The sequence below is a fragment of the Sebastes fasciatus genome, chromosome 14, assembly GCF_043250625.1.
Source record: "Sebastes fasciatus isolate fSebFas1 chromosome 14, fSebFas1.pri, whole genome shotgun sequence".
In the NCBI taxonomy this organism is placed as follows: domain Eukaryota; kingdom Metazoa; phylum Chordata; class Actinopteri; order Perciformes; family Sebastidae; genus Sebastes; species Sebastes fasciatus.
The window spans coordinates 15,919,721-15,938,377 of NC_133808.1; the positions used below are offsets into that span (position 1 = coordinate 15,919,721).

The following is an 18,657-nucleotide window of genomic DNA, read 5'->3' on the forward strand; positions in this document are numbered from 1 at the left end:
GATGCAGAAGTCTAGTTATCTCTCAGAACCCTTGAATTGCAATATGCTGAAAGGTTATTATGGATTTGTTGCCCAATGATGCCAAAAACATTCTGCTTACAGCAGGTTTAATGTGTTTTTAGTGAGATCTATGGCACAGAGGAATAAGCTTTATGAGGCTTTGGAGGATCAGTTCACTGTTGGTTTTGGGCTTTTTATGGCTATTTGTTAACAATAAGAAAAAATTAAGAATATCACCAGACATATCTCTTATTTTATGAATCCTTCTTCCACATTTTTAGTCAAAAATCTAACTACTAGTGTTATTATAATGTGTATGGATTGATAAAGTTTTAGATGTAAAACGTGTTCCTTTTTGTCCTTGTAGAATCAGCTGTCTGGAAACTTACTGAGGAAGTTTAAGAACAGCAACGGCTGGCAGAAGCTCTGGGTGGTCTTCACCAACTTCAGCCTGTTTTTCTACAAGTCTCACCAGGTGATGAACATTCAACTCTCCACTCTGTTTGTCCAGCGAACACATCGGAGCCTCTCCCACGTCCGTTCCCCTCCTCACTCTGTTGTGTTTACCCTCCGCTGGGCTCGAAGGCGTCACATCTCTGTGCAGAATGTCAAATCTTCGTGTTATGATGGAGGTTTGCAGGCGTTGCAGTTTTTTTTTTTTTAAATCTCACTTCTTCCCCTAGAAATTTTTTGTCGGCTGTTTAAGTTTTCGCAACCAAGTTGATTTTCAATCAAAAGAGAGCTATAAGAGCTGTAAACAAAACTACTTATCAAGAACAAATGACTTCACTGTTTATTAAATGACTTAGTAGACTTTAAAAGAAGGAGAAATTACTACCTGAAAGTATTCAGAAGTTGTTTAAAATATGAGAAAGCCAGTGTGACATTAGAGAAATATGCAGTTTAGGACTGATTTCTATTTTTGTTAAAGGAGATGGATAGCAGTTATAGTGAGGAACTGAGCCTGTGTAGCACTTTGTAAGTTTAAAAATCGTTTTTAAGAAATATTTAATAAGCAAATATAAAAATGTATCATCAGAATGACATAGTATGTAGGGTAACAGGGTTAGTGTAAAATGTTACTTTTTGACATCAAACAGTTGTGTTTTGTAAAAAGTGTTGGTGCAAAAAGCTGTAGCTTCAGCTGACACCTTTTCAGTCAGTAGAAAATGTTAATGTTATGTAAAGTAACTAAGTAAATTTACTCAAGAAGTGTGCTTAAGCACAAATTTGAGGTACTTGTACTTCAGTATCTTAATTTTATGCTACTTTATACTTATATTCCACTACAATTCTGAGACAAACATTGTACTTTTTACCACATTCATCAGACCGCTGTCGTTGCTGTTCACTTTACAGAATTAGATTTTACAAGTTTATAAAATACATTGCAATTTTGAAGATTAAACCAGTGGTTCCCAACTGTCTGGCTTGTGATCCCTTTAACAATAAAGCAGAGTCTAGTTGTAGTCATGTTTCCTCACTGTGTCTGTGAGTTGTCAGCAGTTCCACCAAAGAGACATTTCCCCTCTGAACTTCTCAAATGGTTTCATTTAAACAACTGTTCAAGGCTCAAAGAGGTAAAACTAGCCAATACTAACAAAACAGCAAAGATATGACGAGATTCCAAAAACATGAAGACAGATTTGTGCTGCAAAACTTGTATTTTTCTTTCCTCTCTCATTAATGAGCTCTTGACCGCTCAGATTTATCTTGTGACCTTCTGAGGGAACCTTGACCCCTAGGTTGGGTACCACTGAACTAAACTAGCTAACTGTTAACAAAGTAGTTAAAACTAGCTTCACTTCGACCACCTACAACCGTAAAATGCCGCTTGCATATTAAAGGATCAGTATTAATCTAATAATGTCATATATGAAAATATATCAGACGCAGAGAAAAAATTTCATGAATGAGTACTTTCACTTTTGATATTTACTTATTTAAAGGGATAGTTCTGCTGTTTTGAAGTGGGGTTATATGAGGTACTTATCCATCGTCAGTGTATTACCTACAGTAGATGTCAGCACGCCCCTAGCTTGGAGAAGGGGCCAGCAGCAAAACGTATTTTAGCCACTTAAAAGAAACGCCCACCAAAAAAGAATCTATATTAGTTTAAGTGCGTTATATTTAGAATATTCTCACAGTTTTACCTTGCCTTCAGACATCCTTTTTAGACGGGGAACTGAAGCCGTTGTATCCATCTATGCTCTTGCCAAAGCCACCAGACTCCATTGAAAAAAATACTGTAATTTCACCTTGCAGAACACGGGGGTTGCTGGTCTGCCGCCGCCTCGATCGGTTAGTTTGTTTGTGTTATTGTGTGACTGGTGAATCCTAACTAACTAAAGTCACACAATAAAACAAACAAGCTAACCAATCGAGGCAGCGGTAGACTAGCAGCCCCCGTGTTCTGCAAGATAGAATTACTGTTTTTTTCAATGGAGTCTGGTTGCGTTGGCGAGATAACGGTTCCCCGTCAGAAACATGGACTGTATAGCTGTCTCACGGCAAGATAAACCGTCAAAAAATATTCTAAATATAGCGTACACTTAGACATTGATTTATTTAGGAGAACCTTTCTTTTAGGTGGTTAAAATATGTTTGGCTGCTGCCCCCTTCCACGGCAGTACATTGTTTTGCTTCCATGGGGTAACTCCTGTCTGCTTCTCCAAACTGGGGGCGTGCTGACCGTCATCTATTGTAGGTAATACACTGACTATGGATAAGTACTTCATACAACCCCACTTCAAAACACCCAAACTATCCCTTTAAATAAAGGATCCTTCAACCACCGCTGGCTATGTTTACTGTTTTGTTTTTCTTTTATTCCAAATTGTTGATGCAATCATTAACAGACCAATTTAAATTTGTATTATTTTCCTCAGGATGATTATCCACTGGCCAGCCTTCCTCTGCTGGGTTACTCAGTCACCATCCCCTCAGAGTCTGAAAACATCCACAAGGACTACGTCTTCAAACTGCATTTCAAGTCCCACGTCTACTATTTCCGATCGGAGAGCGAATACACTTTTGAGAGGTACCGAGTTTAATCATCCAGATGATAAATATATTTTCAGTTTTGTTGAGTCCTGGTTGTCTGATTAAAAAAGTCTTTCTCTGCCTACAGGTGGATGGAGGTCATCCGCAGCGCCACAGTCCCCTCCAGCGGCGCTCGCATCCTGAACAGCAAAGAGTCCCACCCTCACTGAGTTTGTGTCCACACGCCATCTCCTTCAGGACAAGACTCTTTGCTTTTCTTTTCTACACATTTCTGGGACATTTGTACATGTGTCCATGCACATTTGGTGCTTTTTAATGCTTTAATGGTGACATGTCCGCTGGTTTAGACTGCATCAGAGACTGCATTTTTTGGCATTTTTACTCTCAACTCTGAAACCTCTTTTTAAGGATGTCATTTTATACTGTTTTCTAATGGTCTGAACCACTTCCTATCTTTCTGGTTTTACATTTTGTCATTGGTTGTTCTTACAGTAGGAACATATTGGTATAGATATTCAGCATTATTTCGTAGATGGTTAAACTGTCATTGCATTGTCATAACGATTTTGTCTACTTTTTCATCTTATTGAAAACTGCTGCTTTGAAAATGTCCTGCAACTTCAGTGCCAAACTGGTTTATATATCAATGTCCTGAACTTTTTAATGCTATTTTGTTACATTGGGGAGTGTCTCCTTAGACTGTATACCATGACATTTTAAATCATATTAAAACAGGCCACCCTTTAAAGGTCGATGCTCTGTTCACACCTGGCCCAGCACAATGTGTTCTTGTTTTAAAAAATTATGAAAATATGAAATTATTTTGTTGTATTATTGACATAACCCTAGGATGGATCACAATGTGGCCAGGGGTAGCTGCCAGATTAATGCCATTTCAAGTAAAGTAAATATTCTATTCGCTGATATTTGTTGTATGAATACGTCTCGGACTGTTTTGCTTTTTTTTTTGCTTTTTTTTTTACTAACTAAAGTTCCCCTTCAGCTCTGTGAGAAAATGTGAGATTTGTTCATAATCATTGTATTATGATGGTGAGTGTTATTGAAAGCTTTAAAGATTATGTGTGAAACAAAATAGAAACTTTCAGTTCCAAGCGCCGTTGCCCTCGCTGAACTAGGCTGCCTCCTGTATACAGATTCCAGATCTTTTTATGGGTCTACATGAATGGAAATAATATGCATTTGACAGGGTTTTGCAGTGAAGCAAATGAAATGGAAAACCTCAGTTCTGCTTAGAACTGCAACGTTTTGCTTTTTCTTCAGACAACAGAGAGCTCTTTGGAAATGAAAGCAATAAAAAAAAACTTATTCAAACTTAGATTTGTGTTACTTGTGTTTTTGTCGACGCTCAAGAGGCTGGAGTGATGTTTTCATGTACAGCAAGGCAGCTCTTTGGTGTGCTTACAGCTTTGACCTACAGATGGCATCATTGATCTTTTGGTTCAGTCAAGCCATAACCACAGTGTCTTTATATTCGTGTCTAGTCATACAGGCAATAGAGAGCAAAGCCCTGTTTTGTTCTGAACAGTGAGTATACTCTAATAATTCATGCATTCATAAATTCTTCTAAATGTGCATTTAGCTCTTCATGACAGCAGGAGACCAGCACCCGTACCAGCATTGTTTTACCAGCATGCTAAAACAGTCATATTACCCTCAATATGAAGACAAAAATGTGAAAAATATTCAGAATTTGTGAACAAAGAAGGAAAGTAACATTAAAAAATGCGTATTAGGGGTGTTGTGATATTTAAAAATGAAATACTGATATCCTGTTAATAATCCACATATGATAGTATTGTGTAAATAATCCAGCAGACTCTTAAATAATTTTATATTTACAGCTATGGTTACAGACTCTCTCTCCACCTCCCTACGCTTGTGTTATTAGTGCAATTTATTTGACAAAAAAAGACAAAACGCACAATAAACAAAAGTCTTGACTGCTGGCATTATTTAGTTTTTTCACATTTTCTATAGATATTGTGATAATATTATTGTCGTGAATTCTTTTGGCCACGATAATCGTGAAGTGAAAATCTGATATTGTGACAGCCCTAACGTGTATGAAATGAAGCAAAGCAATTTGGATATTCTGTTTTAGGCACCACGTCTGCTCACTAAATTAATCTGTAGAGATCTGAGTGTGTGGCGATTAATAAAGTACCTCTTTTCCTCACAATACTAAAAAACACACTTAAAATCTTATGACATAATAACCACTAAAATCTAGGGCTGTCAAAGTTAATATGATAATAACGCATTAATGCAAAATTTGTTTTAACGCCACTAATTTCTTTAACGCATGAATGCATCATGCAATTTTTAGATTGTAGCGGGCTCAGCTTTAAAGCTAGAGTGAAGAAATGCAAATGAATCCATTGGTACCAACCATGTCATACTAGCTTGTTGTGAAGGAGGTTAAATGACGCTCCAAAGTTACACTAATCTTTGGCAAGGAAAAACTGGCATGGCCATTTTCAAAGGGGTCTCTTGACCTCTGACCTCAAGATATGTGAATGAAAATGGGTGCTATGGGTACCCATGAGTCTCCCCTTTACAGACATGCCATCTTTATGATAATCACATGCAGTTTGGGGCAAGTCATAGTCAAGTCAGCACACTGACACACTGACAGCTGTTGTTGCCTGTTGGGCTGCAGTTTGCCATGTTATGATTTGAGCATATTTTTTTGCTTAATGCAGTACCTGTGAGGGTTTCTGGACAATATTTGTCATTGTTTTGTGTTAATTGATTTCCAGTAATAAATATATACATGCATTTGCATAGAGCAGCATATTTGTCCATCCCCATGTTGATAAAAGTATTAAATACTTGACAAATCTCCCTTTAAGGTACATTTTGAAAAGATAAAAATGTGATTAATTTGCAATTAATCACAATTAACTATGGACAATCATGCGATTAATCGCGATGCAATATTTTAATCGATTGACAGCCCTGATAAAAACTCAATAAAGTTGTTTTAACCAAAATATTTCCCCTCCAATATCAGAAAGTACCCTATATAAGTGTCCTATATAACATCAAAGCTCAGTTTTGGTTCTAAATCACAACTTTGACGTGACATGCAAATAAAAGAAGGCTTAATAGTGAGTCTAATTTGATATCTTGTTGTAATACAATGTCAGTGAACCAGCTTGAACCTCGATATTACGATACGATACAATACAACGTTATTGTCAGTTTGCACTTAAATTCATTTTGCATCCATAGGCAGCTCAGTTTGAGAAAAAGTACACATACAACAGACATACTGTTACCATAGACAGACAAACAGACATGTAAGACAACCACATCAGAATTATTCATACATAACCCATTACAAAATGACCATCTGTCCTCTGGATTTAAATGTATTTAGCAGCACATTCATTAATTATTAACCCACTTTTTTTAACATAGAGCTGAACAGCTCTCTGTGTCTGCCGATATTTAGCTAACATCAAATGATAAAAGGTTTAATGTTGGATAAATACAAAGTCCTGTTAATATTTATGGTAAAATAAGTTGTTGCTTGTTCTGTTTTTGTATGTTTTTGTATTTTGACATAATATGCTATGGTCCAACCACAAATTAATCATATTTACATCTATACTCTGTGAATAGTATTAACTCGAACCTAGGTCCTGTGTGGTGTGTTGGTTTGTGTCTTGAATATTGTTGTGTTTTGTTGCTGTTGCTTTTGATGTTGTGGTTATTGTTGGTAAAGATTGTAATGTGATTATGTACTGAGATGTAGCCTAACAGTTCAAAGTGATTTAAGTGGACTCCAGGAAGAATAGCTGGGCTAATGGAGATCCGAATAAAAGATAAAGATAAAGATTTTATCTGGTTATTCTATGAAAATGTGTTCTAGTATGAGTTAAAAACATTTTTTTTCGGATGCCAGAAGGCACAAAGGTAGTGACACTCCAGAAAACATGCCCTCCAGAGTTGTGATTTTTGTGGTGATGATATGAAAACAGTGGTTCAGTCATTCAGACTGTTAAAGTGGCTGCAGTCCAAAGTCCAAACACACACACACACACACACACACACACACACACACACTCAGCCAGCAGTGGGCCGGCCTTTAAACCGGTAAGGGGCGGAGTGCTCCGAGGAGACAACCAGATTATACACCTCCTGTCTGTCGCTGGATTGCCAATGAAACACTCCTCAAGAGGATACTTTATTATGACAACAATAGACCCGATGGAAGAAGGCAGCGCGCCGGAATAACGCAGCACGAGTTGACTTTCCAAAGTGAAAGTATGAGACCGAGAGAGGTGGGAGTGAATCAGCAGCAGCCACACCACCACAACAACATGACCCAGCTTCAAACTCAAAGTGGTGCTCACTGGCGTTGGTGATGATTTCCTTCTAAAACCTCGCTTCGTATTTAATTGTGGATTGAACAGGTCATTGATGCAAAGCGGTGCGTAACGATGGCGACTCCAGCAGCGCATCCGGAGACCAGGAGGTTTACGCGAGGTCTGGGCAAACCTGGCACCGCGGCGGAGCTCAGGCAAAGTGTGTCTGAGGTGGTGAGGACGTCCGTGCTAGTTGTGAGTACACACCTTAACTCCTCTTCTCCTCTTCTACCATGCCATCACATCGGTCGGTCTGTTTAAACCAGGGGTGCCTAAACTTTTTCCCTTTTAGGGCCAAAACTGGAACTTAAAGGTCCCATATTGTAAAAAGTGAGATGTTCATGTCTTTTACATTATAAAGCAGGTTTAAGTGCTATATAAATACTGTTAAACTATCAAAATGCTCAATATATGGAGAAATACACACAGCCCGTATTCAGAAATTGTGCGTTTGAAACAAGCCTTTAGGATTTCTGTCCATTTGTGATGTCACAAATATACAATATTTAAACTATTACACGGTTTTAAACGTAGAGATTCTAAATGTGTCCCAGTTAATTTACTGTTACAGTGTATGTGAATGTCATCAGCTGACAGGAAGTACCCAAGCTGCTGCCTAGCAACGCAATTCTGTTCCAATTTCGACGCAATTCCTCGAAATGCGCTAAAACGGAGCGCTTCAGACAGAGGGTAAAAACATGTATATTCAGGCCGACAGTATGAGGAAAATAAAGTTTTTTTTGAACATTACAGCATGTAAACATGTTCTAGTAGAAACACAAAATACTAGTATGAACCTGAAAATGAGCACGATATGGGACCTTTAATGGTGGGCCACAGGCCAAAAGCATACACCTATTGTATTGTATTGTATTGTATTGTATTGTTAAGATGCAAAATGGTAGTAGGATCCCAAGTTCCCCAAATAGAATATTATTTAAACTTTTACATAGTTAAAGGGACTGTTTGTAAGAATCAGAAATGCTTGTTAACAGTGACACCTGTGGCCGTTAAGTCAACGAAAGTCAACGTTGGGCTCGCTCTAAATAGACATGAACGAGCATTGCTCGAAACAGTGAGGCGACACACGTCAGCTAAAACCACAATATCACTCTATATTTCACCTGCTTGGCAGTAATGTTAGCTGACCAGACGAAGGTCTCTCCATGAATCAATGCTGATCCTAGTGTTGGCTTTGAGGCTGAAGCAGGAAGAGAAACGTTATCGCCTCCGACCGCAGCCGGAGAGAGACACCGGCACCCGGTCGGAGACGGTAACGTTTCTCTTCCTGCTTCAGCCCTGCTGCAGGAAAACTGTTACCGTCTCCGACCGGTTGCCGGTGATAACGTTTCTCGCTGCGGAGCCCCGTCACTTCACAAGACACGGAAAACCTCTGTTGGTCTGAAGGAGCTGCAGCATTAATTTCTGCATAAACGTCCACTGTACATTTACTAGATATTCTCAGAGCTAAACTAACTCTTCTGCAGTGTGGAGTGAGCACGCATGCTCGTCTAGTGGTGGAGCAAGAACGGCGCGGTGTGAGTGAAGGCAGGCAGCGGAGCAGAGGCATATGCGAGGGCGCATGTGTCCCGACCCGGTAGATTTATACGCTTAAAAAGTTACAAACAGTCCTTTAAAACCTACTGTACCTGCTGAAGACAAGTGGGCTCATTTCCAGTCAATTTATGTAATTCCAAGACTGTTTATGGACCCTAGCAGAAATATTCAAATACACTATTTTTTAGAATATGCGAAAATAACACATTTATACTGCATGCAAAAAACCTGCATGTTTTTGCCCCAAACTGCATGGGATTATCATATAGTGGAGATGTCTGTAAAAGGGAGACTCGTGGGTACCCTTAGAACCCATTTTCATTCCCATATATTGAGGTCAGAGGTCAAGCGACCCCTGTGAAAATTGTCAATGCCGGTTTTTCCTCGCCAAAATTTAGCCTAACTTTGGAGCGTTATTTAGCCTCCTTCCTGACAAGTATGACATGGTTGGTTTCAATGGATTCCTTAGGTTCTAGTTTAATATGATACCAGTGTAGCTCTAAAACTGAGCCTGCTACAACCTCCAAAAGAGAGTAAAGTCAGTCACAATCGCCAGCTATCCCGCAGGTCTTTTAATTCAAAAAACTAAATTTGCTAGAAACATCTGGCGGGCCAAATCAAACCTTATGGCGGGCCAACTTTGGCCCGCGGGCCCCACTTTGGGCAGCCCTGGTTTAAACCTTTGTGGAAAGTCATCAGTAAAAAGTCAGCTGACTTTGGATCAGCTGGGTGGGAGCACATGTGGGCTTCCTGGGTGAAAAGTGCAGGTCATATTATGGCGTGTGTTTGACCCTGACCTACAAATGTGTGAAAGAGACTGATTTGGAGTGAATGAATGAGGGTGTCTGTCTGGGAAAGAGACATATATAGGCCTCAAGAAAGGTGGACTTTTGTATATAGCATGATGTAAAAAAAAAGCCCTTACAACTATCTTTAGCTTGCAGTTCATACATGGTCAAGTGAGTGTTGATATATGGCCACAAAGTTCTTGAAGTCCAGCTGTTTTTGGATCAGCTGGATGGGAGCACATTTTGGGCTTTCTGAATGAAAAACTACAGGTCATATTACGGAGTGGCCCTGACCTACAAATGTGTAAAAACGAGGGGGAGAGATTGCTTTGAAGTGAGATTTTGTAAAATTTTAGGTGGATTCTTGCTTGCAATTTATAGCACATTAACTTCACTTTGTGAGCTTTGTTGAAATGCCACAATGTTGTTGAAAACGTCACTTTCAAGCATTTGTTCCATTTATTCTAAGTGGGCTTATTTCCTGGAAAGTCTGCAACGAATCAGTGCCTGATCAAGGTGTTTTGTACTTGGTGTCAATGAGAGCATCAGTTTCATTGAGATGACATAATACCCTCCTCACAAGGGAAAGCATGTGGCTTCAATTTCATGCTTCAGACACATATAAAGTGTCCAGTGAAAGTGACATAATGCTGAATTTGACCGTCCACTTTGGAACATCTGGGCGACGAGGACCTGCAGTATACCTCCTTGGTATCAGTTTTTCACAGAGCTCAGGAAGAAAAAGGAGTCGGCCCTTTTGTTGCGTCCGTGTGTGTTGGGTGTTTGGTGCTCCGGCTGATTGTTCCAGCTTTCCTGGAAGACGTTGCTAGGTAACCGAAACGGACACCGTCCAGGCTCTCTGTCAGGGAAATGGAATCCTGAGTCAGGATCCCAGACATCCAACCACACCTTCGTATTATTTATTCATTCTTACTCTGGTGCACTGCCAGAGACGCCTGAGGGAGGAGAGCACAAATGGAGACAAGAATGCGTGTTGGGAAATCAACATGTTTAAGGAGGACTGAACTAAGTTGTGGAAACTCTGCGGTGGACTTTTGTTTTTGTCTTAGTATCAGCAGGCATCCAGCAGTTTATTTGTTGGTAAACTAATGTGCAGATATGTGCCGGGTGGGTTAAGAAATGTTTAAACCGGGGGGGAGGGGTCACATTTGTAAATTCATCATTTAAAACCCTGGTTCTTGGCTGTAGTAAAATGTACATTAACAGTCAAAATCGACACAGACATGTCAACGTAGGAGGGGTGCTACGTCAGAGAGGTCGCTTTGCATCTCTTTGTAGTTTTTTTTGTCTCTTTGTGGTCACTTTGCGTCTCTTTATAGTTGTTTTGTGTCTCTTCGTAGTTGATTTTTGTCTCTGTGGTCACTTTACATCTCTTTGTAATTGTTTTTTGTCTGTCTTTGGTCACTTTGTGTCTCTTTATAGTTGTTTTGTGTCTTTTTGTAGTTGATTTTTGTCTCTGTGGTCACTTTACATCTCTTTGTAATTGTTTTTTTTGTCTCTCTGTGGTCACTTTGTGTCTCTTTGTAGTTTTTTGCATCTCTTTGTAGTTGATTTGTGTTTCTTTGTGGTTCCCGTGCATTGCTTTGTAGTTGTTTTGTGTCTCTTTGTAGTAACTTTGCGTCTCTTCGTAGTTGTTTTGCATCTCTTTTTAGTATTGCATCTCTTAGTAGTGGTTTAGCATCTCTTTGTAGTTGATTTGTGTCTCTTTGTGGTCACTTTGTGTCTATTTGTAGTTTTTTGCATCTCCTTGTAGTTTTCTGTCTCTAAGTAGTTGTTTTGAGTCTCGTTGTAGTTGATTTGTGTCTCTTTGTGGTCACTTTGTGTGTCTTTGTAGTTGTGTTGTGTCTCTTTGTGGTCTCTCATAACAAGGTAGGATGTAAATAGTTGAATAAGTAGTTAAAATAAACAATATTGAAGGCAAACAGTGGGCTAAACCTAATAAAAAAACAACAGATTGTTGCATTTATGTCAGCTATTTTGTTTGATTGGTTACTGTAGGTATCAGTCAGTGTCACCTGTGGCGATTGGTTGTAGGTCAGGAAAAGGGTGGGAAAAAGAAACAAAAAAACATAGAAAAAGACCGAAGAGACCAACAGACAGAAGAGAGCGAAGGAAAAAGAGAGTTAAAGTTAGGTCGAGTAAATGGAGGAAAATAGTAGCAGTAGGTTAAGACACTAACACGCACTTTTCTCTATTTAATCTTGATTAATTAGCCTGAACATTAGTGTTTGTTTGTGTGTTTGTGTAAGCTTGAATTCTGTGAGTACCTGAAATCGCAACCCTCCTTAAGCTTTGGCGACCCCTAATGGGGGTCGGGACCCCCAGGTTGGGAACCAGTGATGTAGAGTGTTGGGGTGCTTCTGACTGTGGTAGTGGGGAGGGCCCGTGTTACCGCTGGCCATGCCTCCAGCCCCGCCTCTGGACATGTGAGCTGTAGATGTGAACGTATGGCTCTGTTGTTGAGTGTTTGCTGAAGCTTCTCAGTGGGACAAGAATGTGACCGTACACGAGACGGCTGTCCACGCAACTTGTAATTAATTCCTCCATGAAACATGTAAATACCTCAGCAGGAATAGAGGGATCTGTTCCAGGGATATAAAGAGGGGATTGTAGCTGTTAGGCCTATCACCCATTCTGATTGTTGTTTCAGCTTGAAACACACATTTTTCCCAGAGACATATAATTTAGATTATAACATACAGTATAGTACATGCATGCCTACTGGTCACACAGCAATTTCTCAACTCTGTTTTGGTGTCAAGTGCACTGAGCTGCTCTCTTCCTCTCACAACAATTTGTGCATTTCCGTGAAAGCGCACACTGGCCAGAGCCTCTTTGTTTATTGTTGGAGTGGAGAGCAGAGAGACTTGTAATAGGCCAGAGCTCTCAGCTGAGCCATCCCTCTGTTTCTCCACACTTCAGGCATGCTGAGAACACTATTAGCTCCATGATGGCTGTCATCAACTTTGAATTTGTTGTGCTGGTGGTGCGCTTCGATACGACTCAGTACGCTGCCTTTCCAACTTTAGTTTGCGTGGAATTAAAACCAAAATAATTGAGTGTGTACAGAGTTCTGTTGTGAGTTTTGTCTGCAGGACTCAACATCATGTAAATGGATATATAACAAATCAATGGCAGTTGGAAAAGTTATGTTAGTGTCTACAGTGTATGAAACAGCTGGGGGACAGTTGTATAATTGGAATCAATAGTCCTAACTGCCTGCCACCTAATGATGATATACTCAGATCCTCAGTGTTCCTGCTATGTGTCTGACCCGAGGGAGCTGTACACCAGATGGGTGTCATTATGTAGGAGGGATGCCATTAGCCGCCCATGTCCAGTACACACGCAAGTGACTCACTGTGAAACAATAAGGGAAAGTGGAGGTCTCACATGAGCTGCAGAAAAGAACATTAAATTATTAAAAACATGGACAACTTTCAACAAAGCACACAAGTTGCTGCTAAACCTCGCTGTTAAGCATTAAAGCTTGAGGAAAAAGTCCCTTTTGCAAGCTAAATTGCTTCGATCAGTTTGTGGACTGCATAAGGACAGAGAAAATCGGAATATTGTTCTTTACTAATTTGTATACGCAAGATCCTGCAAGTATCCTGCATGCATATAATCAGCCCCATAGCGAGGCAAAGTCACGCCCCTTCCGTAGACCCCATGGTCACTTCTTCCTGCATCATGTGACAGGCTCTATTTTCTAACCTGTGTTTGCTCAAAGTCAAACATTGCCAGTAATGAGCTCCTGCTGCAATGCATAGAAGATGCAGTTTGTGCAGCCGGTGATCTCACATTTGGTGAGGTCACTGCACAGACTGTGGCCTCTCCTTCAGCTTCACATGATAAAATACAATACTTTCCTCAGCCCTCTTGATCTAATCGGCGACGCCTGCACACCTCTGCTTTATTTGACCTTTTCAAGGTTTTGTAAATTTTCCAAGATGTGTATCCCAGGATTACCTTGAGTGGGTGTGTACTCTAACTTCTAGTTTTGACAGAACATGTTCCTTCTTTGATCGTTCGCAGATTTAAAGTCATGTTCTGTCATGTAGTGAAGCCGGATTTGTTACTCATGCCACACACCAAATATGTGGATTGATCCTGCAAGAAAAGAAAACAACTTCTCTGCTTTTCTTGTGCGTTGGGATTAGACGCTGGTGGCTGTCACATATGCAGCCATTCAGAAGATTACTGGGCTGTCAGTGTTGTGTGAGGCCTACACAGCTTGACCTCTGTCTGTCTGTCTGTCACTGTAAGGCCTGTTGGTATCAGACTAAAAGGGTGCATAAACTGCCTCTGTTACTGCGATGGTAAATGGCACTGTACAAGAACAAACCCAGGGGGGGGGTAGAGATGGGATGGCAGATGAGTTCTCTAAATGGGTCAATAATACATGAGGCTGCTCTAGTAACCAATGCTCCCATTAAGAGACTCACTCTCGCTCTCTCCTATGCAAAAAGCCCAAAACGTTGATACCAAGTGGTACAAAATTCAAACTCTCCAACACCTCAGTAAGTCTCCAATATGTATAAACCGTGAAGTTCTGCACTGTCTCACAGTTCAAAACATTAATAATAAAGTCATGATGATGTTACGTAATAACCAACAAGAGTTTGTCAAACTTTAGAATGGAAACATTTAAACTCCACAACACCCAGATATAAGCAGTGACGCATGGCTTGTGGCGCAAACGCTTCAAGGAAAGCGAGACTCCTCAAACTTACTATAAAATTTGTCTGCTTGGGTTTGGGCATGGCTTTTGGCAATTGTGGTTATAATGTAAACCAGATTTGCCAGTCACGGCTCTTGCAGTCGGAGTGGGAAGCTTGAGAGAATTCCTCAACTGAGCAAATGAAGGTCGAGATAATATAGAGCACTTTGTCAAAAACTGAAAGGATTTCCTTCATCCAGCCTTGACTGCCCCTGGTTAATCCACATCAAGTACTGCAGTAGCAAAGCCAACTCAAATGATCCGGTGGCCAGACAGACAGAATTTGTTCCAGTGCAAATGAAAACAAATGATTAAATATCACGGACATGAATTGCACTTGGCTTACCTCCCTGGGACAGCTGATTTTACAAACCCCTTGTTGTGCCAGAATGTATTTTTACCACATGCCAAAAATAAGTGTTGAATATGAATTTTGAGCCAAAACCGAATCACACAATTTGGTTTTGTGGTCACATCACAAGATTATTTAACAATTTCCTGGCTCAGCGTGGGAAATGACTAACTACTATTTCCCATCAAAAAATCAGTGGACTGTGTAATCTGCAATCCATTGATTTTTGGTTCAGTCGTTGCACATAAGCATCCATGTCTGTGTGCCGATTTCATGGTTGTTACATAATTGTCTCGTTTTATATTGGCATTATCGTCACACAGATGCAGCTATGGCAACAGAACATCAGAGTATATTTGATTTTTTTTCTCAAAACAGAAGAAAGCTCATTTTTACGACAGAGTATTAGGGCCACATTGAGGAAAATTACAACTTCTTTTCTCGTAAAGTTATAACTTTATTCTCGTAATATTACAACTTTTTTTCTCGTAAAGCTATGACTTTATTCTCGTAATATTCCGACTTTTTTTTCTTGAAATAGTATGACTTAATTCTCATTAAATTCCGACTTTTTTCTCATAATATTATGACATTATTCTCGAAATCTCAGATTTTTTTTTCCCTCAATGTGTCCCTAATACTCCGTCGTACATTGCCACTTCCAAAATCTTTCCATCCTGCCTGCCTGAACAGGAAGTGCCCATGACTTCCTGTCCTTCATCTTCTTGTGGGAGAGGCAGAGGCCTGTCTTTTACTAGATAGAGCAGGCTTCCTGTGGCTGTATTTGGGCTGGCCAGAAGTTTTAGGCAGGGCTCGCTGTTAAACCGCCCACTCCGTCTGTCTGAGTGTTCTGCCTGATAGAGCACGGCTGTTTAGGAGGAGGTTTCCATAACAGAGAGGCAGCCTGCAGAACGGCCTGGCCAGTGGGTGTTTCCCTAGTTAGCAAGTGCATGGCACTCTGGGACTTGTTTTACACTCGCCTCCTGAGAACATATACATTCATCTAATCCAACAGTACTCATAATTCATAAGTAAAAGCTTGTTGCTGAGGTGAGGTTTGTTTTGAAGGCTGGAATGCTACCTCTCTCTCTCTCTCTCTGACAGTTTGTTTAGTTTTTGCGCTCTCTTATCCATCCAAATGGAGAATAGTGTGGAATAATAGAGCTGCTGGGTGGTCGACGATATGGAAGCCTTTAACGCTGCTTTGTAACAGTCTAAATCCCTCCATACATTTACAACTCATCAATCTGAAAATCAAACTTCTTTTCACATTCTGCTATGGAACCATGACTGCAGCACATTATCGTCAACAGCTTAGCAATCAAGTGGAGTATTGCTTGGCCTCCGTCCTCGAGGCCATTAAGGTTGCTATTTTTGAGTCAGCAGGACGCTCACCTAAGTGCAGCTCTGGAGGACGTACTGTACTGAGTCAGAACTCCTTCTGCTTTCTTTTTCCTCCATGATCATTATGTAGTTAATCCAGTTTGCGTTCCTGTGTAAACTGATAACTCTGGCATCATCGTCTGTGATCTGATAAAGAGCTAGATTGGAATGAGTGGAATAGAAATTGCAGTTTAGTTGTTGCACAAAGGACTGCAACTTATATCTTGAGCATATCTTTATGAGGAATGTAAAATCCAGCTGAGTCTTGTTTAGCCTCTGTGGCTCTAGGTTAGAGTGGCTCGACACTACTTTTTAATGTCCGATACCGATTCGATAACGTTTTAGTTACTTTGCAGATTCAGGTTATTAATACAAAATATAATTAACTAATACATGTGTATGTATTATTATAGATTAAACTGCCCAGCAGTATATAAAGTCATTAAAATGACCTCAACATTTACCAACATTTAAGTGATGAACACATTAATGCATCAATAACTAAATACAATAATATAGTATATATTATTCTGCATAAGGAGTACTTTTGGTACTTTAAGGATATGTTGATGCTAATACTTATAATGTACTTTTTTTTGCTTATGTACTGTTACTTGAGTAGCCTAATATTTTGAATGCAGAACTTTTACTTGCAGCTAGTATTTTACACTGTATTATTACTACTTTTACTTAGGTAGAGATCTGAGTTTTTCTTCCATCTCTGTATGTTAATATTAGTTTATTGAAATATTAAAAGACAATTTTCAGATACAGTTAATTCAGTGTAGTGCATGCACTGCTTGCCTCTCTATCATCTGCTGCTGTCTCTCTCTCTCTTCTCTCTAACGCTTTATTTAATTTTAGAGCAACACCTTAACTTAATATTATGCAATGTGAGGTTTGTAAAATAAAATAAAACGGCAGCTACAATTATGAAGAAGACAAAACGCTCTCAGTTTTCCTCTCGTCTTCCCGCTGTAAGTCACTCAGCGCTGACCGTCAGGCACACAGTTGGTTTAGGGACCTGCTTTTACGTTGACAGTCATTTCTGTAACGAACATTATCGCACATTCACAAACATTAGGTTTTCTGACGAGGCTACACTCAAAACATCCGGAGCATTAGCCCGGCAAAATGACCTGGCAACACTGACATAGAAGAGTTTATGTGCCGGACTGAGCCTCGGCACAGATACCGACATAGAAGAGCGTGTGTGACGGAAATGGATCGGATGGGATTGTAAGCAGCACTCTCTCACTCTGTTCATCTAAATTGTGAAATTGCAATGAAAATATATTGTCCCTAAAATCTATGAATAATCGTGATAAATTATTTGGATCTCAATATTGATCAAAATAATCGGGACTATCGTTTTGGCCATAATCGTGCAGTTCTAGGTCAAAGTTCAATTTGATTGAATTTTGGGCTGCTATACCTGGCGGACACCCAGAGCAGTGTGCGTCGCTATTGTTCATGCATCCACTTTGCATTGGAAATAATGGCTTTGCTCTGCTGCACTTGCTCTTTATGTGTGAACGACCTGTTAGTCTTGTTTATAGCGGTTGAGTAGGTTATATCAAATGCATAAGCTTAACATCAGCATACAGATATCTTTATTTTTGAGAACAACCTTTAAAACCTAGACAGAGTTTATTGTAATGACTCAGCCTCCCCTTCATCGGAGCGTTGCGAGGGAGTGCACGGCCTACATGGCAGAGTCCCCATTAGCTCCAAGCTGCTTCCTAAAAGTCACATGAATGGCGCCATTACAAACAGGTCTTTTCCACGGCCCAGCCCACACACGAGCAAGTGAATGAGAGAAACATATCAAGTGTAGGAGGATACTGCTCTGCCTGCCACCACTGATTCATTAGTTTTGCGAGAGGCCAGCCAGAGCATTAGCCAATGGGGGAAACTGGTCAAGCCTAAAGCTCCAAAGGCAAAATCATTGCTTTGCACACGTGCAACGCGCACCTGCAGATTAAGCTCATGGGATTAAGCCTTGAAAAGCCCTACAGCACTCCTGACTGGAGACTGAACAACACGTCGATGTCGGCTGATGGAGAAATGTCTAGAAAGAGCAGACTAATGACTAGCACATTTCCTTTAAAGTCTCGTGTGTTCTCCGTGAGGTGCATTTACTCTCCGAGCCTCCTTGAGTTGTCTATAAAAGTAATGTTTCCCTCCCATCGCTCACTGCAACTGACCATTAACATGTAATTGTGGGAACTCGGCTGTTACCATGACAGAAGAGATTGGAGGGTACGCTGTATGCTAACACTCTTAACCTTGTCATTATTTTTTCCATACCAATTGATGGCATTCTCTCCATTTTTGAATCCCCGCCATTGCATTTGCCCTCTCTTCTGAGTGGAGGTTCACTTTATTTGACGTACGTGGAGTTGACTTAATTCTTTAATGTATGCTACACTCCAGTAA

General features: G+C 40.2%; 2 protein-coding genes across 5 annotated transcripts in view; both read left to right on the forward strand.

Moving 5' to 3' along the window:
• Positions 1-4,339, forward strand: part of LOC141782634 (FERM, ARHGEF and pleckstrin domain-containing protein 1) — a 91,155-nt gene extending 86,816 nt beyond the window's left edge. For all 3 annotated transcript variants that reach the window (XM_074659227.1, XM_074659228.1, XM_074659226.1), the window contains exons 25-27: positions 368-475; positions 2,889-3,040; positions 3,131-4,339. In XM_074659227.1, coding sequence (XP_074515328.1) covers positions 368-475; positions 2,889-3,040; positions 3,131-3,212 — 342 coding nt within the window. In that variant the 3' untranslated portion in view covers positions 3,213-4,339. The remainder of the gene's footprint in view (positions 1-367; positions 476-2,888; positions 3,041-3,130) is intronic.
• Positions 4,340-7,135: 2,796 nt separating this feature from the next.
• LOC141782633 (dedicator of cytokinesis protein 9) overlaps positions 7,136-18,657 on the forward strand; it is a 99,487-nt gene continuing 87,965 nt past the window's right edge. Inside the window, exons 1-2 of one of the 2 annotated variants that reach the window (XM_074659225.1) lie at positions 7,136-7,313; positions 7,446-7,592. In XM_074659225.1, the coding sequence (XP_074515326.1) occupies positions 7,299-7,313; positions 7,446-7,592 (162 nt within the window). In that variant the 5' untranslated portion in view covers positions 7,136-7,298. The remainder of the gene's footprint in view (positions 7,314-7,445; positions 7,593-18,657) is intronic. The other variant, XM_074659222.1, reaches the window with a different exon arrangement.